Source organism: Mixophyes fleayi, chromosome 3 (assembly GCF_038048845.1).
Source record: "Mixophyes fleayi isolate aMixFle1 chromosome 3, aMixFle1.hap1, whole genome shotgun sequence".
NCBI lineage: Eukaryota > Metazoa > Chordata > Amphibia > Anura > Limnodynastidae > Mixophyes > Mixophyes fleayi.
Window position 1 is genome coordinate 255,163,691 of NC_134404.1, and position 11,111 is coordinate 255,174,801.

At 37.6% G+C, this 11,111-nt stretch overlaps 1 protein-coding gene across 3 annotated transcripts in view; it reads right to left on the bottom strand.

The window, feature by feature from the left end:
* FRMD1 (FERM domain containing 1) overlaps positions 1 to 10,374 on the bottom strand; it is a 139,798-nt gene extending 129,424 nt beyond the window's left edge. Inside the window, exons 1-3 of one of the 3 annotated variants that reach the window (XM_075203446.1) lie at positions 10,240 to 10,374; positions 3,097 to 3,256; positions 1,657 to 1,747 (exon numbers count right to left, since the gene is read on the bottom strand). In XM_075203446.1, coding sequence (XP_075059547.1) covers positions 1,657 to 1,747; positions 3,097 to 3,195 — 190 coding nt within the window. In that variant the 5' untranslated portion in view covers positions 3,196 to 3,256; positions 10,240 to 10,374. Of the gene's footprint in view, positions 1 to 1,656; positions 1,748 to 3,096; positions 3,257 to 10,100; positions 10,213 to 10,239 lie in introns of those variants that run through there. The other 2 variants (XM_075203447.1, XM_075203448.1) reach the window with 2 other exon arrangements.
* Between the last annotated feature and the right edge of the window lie 737 nt (positions 10,375 to 11,111).

The window sequence follows — 11,111 nt, forward strand, 5'->3', positions numbered from 1 at the left end:
CGGGAATGGGAGGATGTAATGAGTGTGGATGAGAGACGCAGATCTTGTGCAGAATGGAGTTGCCGAGTTGGGAGATATTTTGTGACAAGAGAGGAGATGTATGTTGGTACAGCTTTGTTGATGGCCTTGTAGGTTAGCAAGAGTATTTTATATTGGATTCGGTAGAAAACAGGCAACCAGTGTAGAGACATACAGAGTGATTCAACAGAGGAATAACGATTTGCAAGGAAAATCAATCTTGCCGCAGCGTGCAAAATAGATTGTAGGGGTTTGAGTCTGTTTTTGGGAAGGCCAGTAAGGAGGGAATTGCAATAATTCAATAATTACCATTAGGATGTAATATATCCTTTAACAGTGGAGTGAATGCAATTTAAGCTTTAACAAAATTTACAATAATCTGTTATATCCCGAGTCTACATTGGTCAGACAGGGTCCTTTCTCTCTAACAAGACGTGGCAACAGGTAATGACCTCCAGCTGGGCCTAACTCCACAACCAAATCATGATATACAGAAATACATCCAGCCACAATACTTTAACAGATTTAGGTTTCTCTGAATAAAACCGTTGAACTACTGTTAGACCACGGCATTTACGCCTGCCCTCGTTCAGAGTGAAACTAAAGATGTAATTTTCTAGATCGGGTTTCAACAGTTCTTTAATACCTTCATTCAGGTTGCTTATTCGATGTTGAATAGTTCGAGAAGAGAGTGCTGGAATATCTCGAATTGGAGTAAAAAAATCCCTTTTTTGTTTGGAAAATTTACAAAGATTTTCAAAACATTGTAAAAAGCTTGCTTTCAAAAACTCGCCACCATTGGTAAAAGATTTTCTTTTTTTTTTCTTTTTTTTTAACTTTAAGAACCATAATGGTTTGTTTTTCTTAAGACGCAATCTGCTTTAGAAAATATTTTCCTATTTCTTCAACGCCCAAGTGTGATAAAGAACTTCCATATTGTTGCAATATCTGAATACTGGACGTGCCTGCAACAAAGAGTCACAACACAAAGAGCAAATGATACACTCAACTTTTAGCACAAAAACATTTTTGCCTTGCCAGTCTTACTGAAAGTTGATTGCTATTTTTACATGTGACTTTTACGAATGGGACCAGTTCAAAAAAAAAAAAAAAAAAAGCAACTTAACTCACTATGACTACTCTATGAATTACTTTCAGAGAGTCTGCTTTTTGCCCAAGTGGCCATTCAAGACACAATCTTGCCTGACTTATCAGAAGAAACAGCAGTTACTTATGTCAGATATCAGGAAAGAAACTCGAGGAAGTCCCTTCAGAAGGCCATTTTAAATTCAAATAATTCTCAAACAGACACAAAGTAGAGTTGTGCTGGCAACTGCACAGGTAGTCAGCTTACTTATTTACATTTGAACATAATGTATGTTGTTGCTCCTAATATTTAGGTTTGGCAGTTTATGGGTGCCAGATTTTTTTAATATAATATATATATATATATATATATATATATATATATATATATATATATATATATTACATTACATATATATACATATATATATATATATATATATATATATATATATATATATATATATATATATATTACATTACATATATATACATACACACACGCGCGCACACACACATATACATACATACACGCTAGGTCAAAATACTTACTTTTAACAATGCTGAGGCCAAAAAAGTTTGCTTCTTTAATATTCAGTGAGTAACACACTTTCTCAAACAGCTCCTGTCCTGTGGCTTTTACCTGTCCCCGCAAAAAAATAAAAAAAGTGACACAAAAGAAATATACTGCATGCAATAGAAGAAAAAAAAAAAAAAGAAAATTATTCATACACCACCTTGGGCAAGATTAACATTTTTTGGCACACTGTTCTTCCACAAATGAAGTGAACATTGTGAGTTTTTTTGTAGATCAAGATGTGCCAATTGAACATTCGGCTGACAGTCACATTCTGTAGTATTAGTCACACAGCTAATGTTATAGGAACAACGGACTTGTTTTTATAATTTCCAAAGAAGTCAATTAGGAGATAAATAAATTTTAGCTAATGTAAAAGTTGACAGGTATCTGTTATATTTCCTCTGTTTAGTTACTTGCAATCACACAATCTACGCACAATTTGAATTGCATAGATATATTAAAGTTGCATATTTTACATACTCAAGTATAGCCATATGAAAAGTCCTCATTTTGCCATAGACTTTGAATGTCTTCCACTTTTTGTGTAAAGAGATTAACATGTTAAGCATAATACACATGGGCACAGATAGGGAGTCATCAATGCATCATGATGAACGTCCTTACAGTGCCTTGGAAAAGTGCACAAGCATACACGGGGAGCTTTCATTTTCTGAGCATTCTAAGCATGTTGAAAGGACACCAAACGCAAAGAACTTTGGATATACTATTGGAGGCTGTGTGTATGAGGCCTAAACACAACTGTTGTATATAGATAGAATACCATTGGCGACTTATTGTCATGCATACATACATGGTCAACAACTGTTAGATGTAGGGGGATGATGTATCCTGTACTATACATTATAACATTACAAGTCAGGAGAGTTTTATGCATGTATAGATGCACAAGACTATATATGTCAAACACATATAATGGCTAGAGTGTTGGGGGAGGAAGGGACAGTAATTGAAACAGCACAAATTGGAAGAAATGTAATAAGTTTAGATAGTTAACATTTTTGGTGTAATCTTCCAGAGGCAAAAAAGCACCTTCTCCCCTATATTGATTTAGTTAGTTACCATAATTTAGTAACCCTAGAACTTGACAGATGAGGTGGCTCCTATTTGCTTAAACACACAATGGGCTTTGACATTGGCGTAATTGCAACTTAATTTACAGGTGCAGACCAAAAACTTTAATGCTATACAAAAAGAAAAGACAGGCTTTTCCATTAAAATGAATGTCGTCAGTTCCAGCAAGTAACTGGGCAGCCCATTTCTCATGACCCAGCCATGAGGGAGACACTGGCATGAGGGGAAATTCACCAGGCCCTCCTGTGACAGCCCCACAGTTGAATAATACTCTGATATTTGACCATGCATACATGCAACTTTATCATAGTTCCACTCACCCTGACAGTGATATCAAGTTGTTCTCTGTTGGGCAGCCAAACACAAATATTATAAAAGTCTTGGTCCGACATGTTGGCTTGAAATAATGGTTTGCCCATCAAAAGGTGACAGCTTTGCGTTCCTAGTGGAGATGGTCCTTTCCGTCTCACTCTCTTAGTACTGCATTGCAAAGGACCCAAGGAAAGAAAATAAAGAATGTAAAAATCAAGGCACCAACTACTGTTGATTCAACAGGTTATTGGATATAACCAAATATAAATGCTCTAGAACAGAGCATACATCATAAGCTTCGCCTCCAGCTCCAGTTTGTGTAGAAAAGGTATTTTTGCAGGGATAAATAGTGGGGGTGCATTTCTTCTTGTTCAATAGCAAGCAGACTAAATAAAATGATTTCTTCACTAATATATTACAGTCAGAATGGTTTCATTCCTGAGAGACAAGCACAATATAAAAAGGATTGCATATTGAAATACAAAATCAGTTAGCAATTTAGCACAGAGTTATTGTCATACATTCTTGGACAACAAATGCTATTGATTTAATCCATATTATAAACTCAAGGAATAGTACTTGTATAGTTTTATCTCTTGATATACAAAAAATAAAATGAAAAAAAAAAAAAAAAGTTTGATAAAAATACCTGGACAATCTGTCCAAAACTCAGTTTTGGCTTTACTAGTGATTTTAATCAGGGTATCCATGCTTTATACTTAAATCCATCATCTCAAGTAGGTCTTGAGAGCAGAAATGTGTCCCCCTTCAAGGATTTGGAAAGCACTGGTAGACTGGGCACACACTACAGGCTTTTCAGTCTATTATCTTGTCAGTCACACAAAAAAATAACTGTTCAGCCAGATAATGCATTAGTGTGTACACTGCAATGATGAGCATTTATCGCTCCAATGCTCATCGTATCATTTGCAGAAGCCCAGGTTATTTTTTCAGTCATTGATTTATGTTCCGCTTATTTTTCTATTCCTATACATGAGGATAGCCAATATCTGCATTTACTTATCAGGGTGAACAGTACACTTGGGCTAGAATTCCCCAGGGTTTTGTGAACAGTGGTACTATAGTCAGCTAAGCTTTAGCAGCCGATTTAAAGACTGAGATTTTCACAAGAAAGTACGCTTATTCAGTATGTGAATGATTCGTTATGTTCTGATTCTTTTTAAGCATCGCTTACAGACACTGGTGAATTGTTAACTCATTTGGCATATTCAGGACACAGGGTGTCAAAGGGTAAAATTCAGATGTGCAGTCCACAGGTCGTGTACAGAGGACACTGTTTAACTAAAGGGAAAAGACATTTCTCCACAGATCACATACAAGCTATTCATGATTTAATGTTGCCATTAAATAAAAGAAAGTTATGCAGATTTTTAGGGCGCTGTGGATTTTGTTGTAATTTCATAGCAAACTATTCAAGTTTAACTGCCTCTTTGTATGAACTTACAACTGATGGTGTTTAAGAACCTCTCATTCATACGGATATTACCAAAAGTTGTTTTGAGCAGCTTAAACAAGAGCTCTTGATGGCCCCCTGCATTGGGTATACCAAATTATGAGTTATCATTTACTTTGTTTTGTTATGAACATTCAGGTCATGCTGCTGGTGTTTTAACAGAGCCCATGGGATATCCCCAGACCTGTTGCATACTACAGTAAGCAACTTGATCCCAGATTCAAAAAGGGAGGGGAAGGTATATTTGAATACAGATGGTAATGATTTGGCATTAAGTGAATCAGATAAGGAGAATACACATAAAAGTGAATGTCAGAATTTTACACATTTTGCTCATGAACCACATCATTGTGTTGTATACATGCAGCAAACTACTGCATCACGACCAGATTTAAAAGAAATACCATTGCAAAATCCTGATTTGATTTTCTATGTAGATGGGAGTTGTCATAGGAAAAATTATACAGGAGCACTGCAGTCAGGATTTGCAGTAGTGGATGATAATATGACTGTATATTCTGAAAGTTTATCATCTCCACATTCTGCTCCAATTGCCGAATTAAAAGCATTAATTAAAGCTTGTCAATTGGCAGAGAATAAAACAGTAAATATTTACACTGATAGTAAATATGGGTTCGGTGTTGTTCATGATCATGCTGAAATATGACGACAAAGAAATTACATCACAGCTAATCAGGGGCGGGCTGGCCTCTGTAGACCGCAATTAGGGCCGGGGAGGGTAGGCCGGCCGGCCGCCCCGCGGATGCAATATATGTCCTTTTTACCCGGCCGCGGCAGTGCACAGGCGGCCGCATCACATGACGGGATGCGCCCACATCCCGTCATGTGATGCGGCCGTCTGCGTGCCCCCCGGCCATCCCTCTCCCAGCCCGCGCCTGCAGCGAATGGTACACCAGGTGCTCATCATAAAATTGTAAATGACTTATTGCATGCTATTCAGTTACCAAAATAGGTAGCAGTTATTAAATGCCAAGCGCATATGACAGGACATGATGAGGCAACAAAAGGAAATCATAGATCTGACTTGAAAGAGACATTATACAGATCGTTGAAAATACTGAAATTCTAAATGTTGTAATACCTGATCAAACTGAACTAATTGAGATGCAAAAAGGTTGTGTTTCACAGGAAAAGGCCCGATGGGAAATGGCAGGATGTCAAATTGGTAAAGATGGACTGTGGCGAGGGATGGGAGGTAAGCCTGTAGCTCCCAAAGCACTCTTGCCAGCATTGGCACAAATGAGTCATGGATTAACCCATGCAGGTAAGACTGCTATGAAGAATATAGTCCAAATGTATTGGTATGCACCTGGATTTTCAGTAGGTTGGGCGGGCTCGGTTCCCTCGATTCTGCTAGTTTGAGCCAAGTCATTCCTTTAATTAGACTATTGGAAAAGCAGCTTGAGAAACTGAAGGAGGAGATGAAAGCAAGCAATTCCACAAAGTATGTTGGCCTTGTCGATCAAGTACTTAATTCGCTTCACAATGATCCTCGAGTTATCAAGATCTTGAGCTTGGATCAGTACGTTTTGGCCACTGTGCTTGATCAAAGGTTTAAGACCTACATTGAGTCTTTGCTTCAAAATGAACAAAATGTGAACTTTTGCAAGGAGCTATTGCTCAGCAAGTTGTCCGCTGAACTGGGCCTTGGCTTGACGACGTGTCCTCCTCCTTCAGTTTCTCAAGCAGCTGCTGCTCGTAAAAAATTGAATTTTCCTAACAAAAGCAGGGAGGGCAGACCAGAACAGTTTAACATCTGGCTGGTTTGAAGGATTTTTCCAAAAAATGTGTGACCTTGCCCATAACTCCATCCAATATGAGTAATAACATGCAAAGGATGGTGGAGGATTATTTTCAAGAGGTAATTGATATGGAAATGTCAGACAGTCCCTTTCCTTACTGGGAACAAAAGCAGGCCATTTGGAAACCCATGTACAAACTTGCTTTGCAATACCTAAGCTGCCCACCCTCCAGTGTGTACTCTGAACGAGTGTTCAGCACAGCAGGGAACTTAGTCAGTTTTCACCATAGAAGGTTACTTCCCAAAAATGTGGAGAAAATGATGTTTATAAAAATGAACTACATCTTCCACGAGGAAGGCCTTCACCATCCAAGCACTGACTGTTCTCTAATGGCAGATTCAAGCGGCGATGAATTGATAGTCTGTGATGATGACGAACACACTGATGAGGGCGAGGCTGAAGCTGAAGATGATGACGATAACATCTTTTTAAAACTTTCTATGTAAGTGTAGGGTGCAATCTACCCCCAAAGAGGAAAGGGACTTGGGGCATTTCCATATCACGTACCGTCTTGAAAGGCTGCTGTTTTACACCATACCCTTAAGGAGAAATTGCCCATACAGAGTGACCCCAAACTGGCTTTCTCCATTTCAATTAATATTGTACAGTCTATAACAGCTGAATTTTTTGGTATTTTATACAAGTGGAGGGGGGCCTAGAGAGACAGAAACCAAACTGCCTTTATCCATTTCTTTACATATTTAAGTATAAGTGTAGGGTGTAATATACATCCAAAGACGATGGCTGCATTGCCAATATTCATAGATGGAGAGGAAGACAATCTGGTTTGTGTGTAGAATTAATGAAGGCCTACCAGGAATTAAACTGTTTTTTGGATAATTTATTGGCTTTACAATTACATTACTTATCCAAAAAACAGGTGGAGCAATAAATTTGGTTATTTTAGGCCCAAAAACATTGATTTTTAATCAAAATAGCAAAACAAAACCAATACACGCAAGGGTGGTTTTGCAAAACCAGAACCAAAACACGAAGGTAATCCAGATCCAAAACCAAAACACGGGGGTCAGTGAGCATCTCTAATTTTTAGCCATAGCTGCCAGGTACTTGGCTTCATGCATTATCTGTCTCCAGAGCAAAAATTTATGATGACATTTTTAGATATGTTTCCAAAGAGCTTCAATCTTATAAAACTGAATTAATCCAACATAGATTATTAGATTATTTAACTGCACAAAGTAGTGGCTATTGTCACACATTAGAAACTGTTTGTGTCCATTGTTGTACTTATATTTTTGAATGATACAACCAACCCAGAGGAAGAAATACATAAATATATGTTAGATATTTCACAATTAAAAAATGAATTCAGAATAAGTTATAATAATATAGATACTGAAAATGATGACTGGTGGGAAAGTTCCTGGTGGAATCCTTCTACTTGGTTTACAGGTATATTCTCGGGAATATCAGGATGGTGGAAAGGGCTATCCTGGACATTTTTTTTTTTTTAATAATATGTGCATTAATTTATCTCCTTTTAAAATGTGTTCCAGGTATGTTAAGAAAGTTGTGCAAGGTTGGGACAAATGCTTTAGAAATGTACAAGTGTAGTCTCAGAATCACATGGGAATGTCTCAATTGCATTGAAAAATGTCAAGGAAAATAGGATATTTGTACCACAACTTAAATGAACATTTCTCTCTTGATAGTTTTTATAATAGAGGGATGTTTTTATAATGGAGGGATATCAATATCCTCTGTTTTGTTTAGATTTTTTTTTTTAATAGTTGAAATGTTTTATTTAGTTAAAGGTTATAGTGTGTGAATAGTGTTCACAAAGAGGGGAATGTAATGGAATAAATTATAGTACAAATATAAGTTGGATAAAATATTAATGTATTATATGTGTGTAAAATATAGTAGGACAATTGTCTGACTATGTATTCTGTGCAAGGGTTAAATTCTTTCTGTGTATTTCACAATGTATAAGGGCCTCATTCAACAGGATTTTCAAATTTATGCCAGATGTAGTACTATGTGGACATAAGTTCAGGAATGTGAGGGGTCACATATGCCCCTTGACCTCTTGGGAACAGGTTTTCTATTTGAAATAATACACTGTACAAGGACAAAAATCAATTATAAATGCTTTTGACAGATATTTCATCAAAGTATATGATGTAATTAGTGACATCAGTTAAGAGTGGGTGGGTTTTATTGAATATAATCTATCTTGAATGGGGAAAGCCCAGTCTTAATCTATTGTTGAACCAAGACTCAATGCATTGCATTTTGGAAGAATAAAGAGAACTTTACATTTTTTACACTTACTATTTTTTAATCAATCATTAATTATTACTACTACTACGGGTCTCTTTGCATCATAGGATATTTACGTGTTATGTGAGTGCAAGGTTGATTTCCTTTCAACTGCTTATGGGAATTCAGCTTTGTCTCCAAGGTATATATGATGTATGAGTTCGTATATGCAAGACAAGCAAACTTGGATGAAGAGTGTACTGGTATTAGTCTTTACAAGTACCACATATTAGGTCTTCTATGTATTTGTGTTCTTTGATACATTGATTATATTTACTCTATAAATTTCTGATTGTATAATTTTCTAGTCTCAATGAATGACAGTGGTGTTTTCCAAAAACTACAAGCAGTAGAATATATCAATATGATCACTTGTAGATATTGTTTGTTCACTCTCCTGATACAGAATCATTGTTGGACTGGAATTGGATAACGTTATAAGTCAATGTGAACTGAGTCCACGATGGGCTTTTTTCCATTTACAAAGGATTGCAAGATGAGAAACACAACCAATCCCATTGACAGGATTTGCATATAGCCACCATAAAAATAGGACAGATACACTAACGAGATACCCGTTGAAAAAGTCACTGCTGTGACGAAACCGGTTGTGACTTTCACCATAGACTATACAGGAAGCAGGAAATAGCCTAGTGAGTTCCAGTGTGGAACGCACGCCCACACACGGACGGCAACTCTTCTGACAATTCAATACACAGACCGGTCTATTACACTCCCTCTGGAACACCAGACACAAGGATTTGGTTTTACATTCCAGAAATATCGCAAGTACTAAGGGCACTTATTGCCCTCTGAACCTGTCTATTTCTTGCTACACTGTTGAACTGTTCAAGGATTGATGAACATTTTAGCCTTCCATACCAGAATGTATATTGTTTGTGTACACCACTACTGTGCATTTTTAATTAGCGCTTCAGTTTGGTAACTGTATATCTTTGTATATTGTTTATATTGTGCAAGCAAGATTTGATATAAAGTAAAACATTTTCTTACCTAGGATTGTAAGTTCACCTTATTGACCGAATTCACGTAGACTTTACCTCACCTCTCATAAATATCTAGGTGACCAAAGCTACCATTTACTCTGACTGCTTGTTAACGCTGGAATAACAACTTTTATTAGGAGCCATTATAATGTTTATACAGTGACTGGCTCTTGTTTCACATCACTACTCATGTCTCTAGACCCTTCTGCTGTCTCTACTTGTTCCACACATGACGCACCACTGGTAGCTGCACCGAAATGCTATCCACCAAGGACTGCTTTATTATTGGCGGTTGATGCTTCATTGTAATCACAACATACACTTTCCTGTCCAGCTGCTACAACTATTATTCAACTTCATTATTATGACAGGATGGACCGCCTATGCCACCCTGTCTGTTGTTGCTGGGAACTGGCTGGGCTTACTTTGCCAACGTTCCCTTTCGTTATTCCAAATGCACCCTCTTGCCGCAGTAGGAGGGGCTTACAAAGGCTGCCACCACTGGACTCCTATACCAGCATCCATAACCGGGTTTCTTCTGGGTAGATAACGCTGCTAGCGTACCTCGTTGCTGGTGTACCTGGGCTGGTACCCCTGACCTCTCACGATAGATCAGGGTTGCAGTGGATGGATCCCCCCCTGGCCTAACACACTGACCAGGGCTGCACGGGTAGCAGGCAGAGCGGTGGTATGGTGGTACTGGAAAAGCTTGGGTCCAAACCTAAGACAGGCGGAGAACGGATTAGTTTTAGGGTCTAATCTGCAGGTCACAGGAATACACGAATATTGAAGATGTTTCCAAGCAGGTCTTTGAAGCAAGATGTTTATTTGCTCACACTGGTTAGTGGTACCAGTGATCAGGTCAAATGTTGAAATCAGAAGAACAGTTTTCAAATACAAGCCTTTTATACATTTCAGACACAGGCTATTTTTAGCATCAGGATGTACCCTATTTCCACAAACATGGATTTACATGCATTGCAAAGCTAACAAAATTTGAGCTTATCTATGAAATTCACTTTGGACAAAAGGCCACACAGTAACGACCCCCTGCTGGGCCTTTGGCCAGAGCAGGCATGACACTTCATCACAAAACTTCGTTAGCACTTCCTGCTATCAGACTCCCTTCCACATATGCCTAATTGGAGGTTTCCTCTAGCAACCTTACAAATCCTAAACAATGACACTTCCATACTAAATACATCCCAATACACAAATTACTTTGTAAACAAAGGCTCATTGTATCAGATATATATACACATCAGAAATAAACAAGAGACAAATTTCTTCCCTTAGTCTCAGAAACTAAAGATTTCCCTATATCAAAATATACACAATTTTAAAAATAAGTGCAATAGGAAATTTATATAAATCAGTGCCCTGCGCCATTTCCTTTAAATAAATTAATTCCAAAAGTTATTTATCTGTGATCCAGT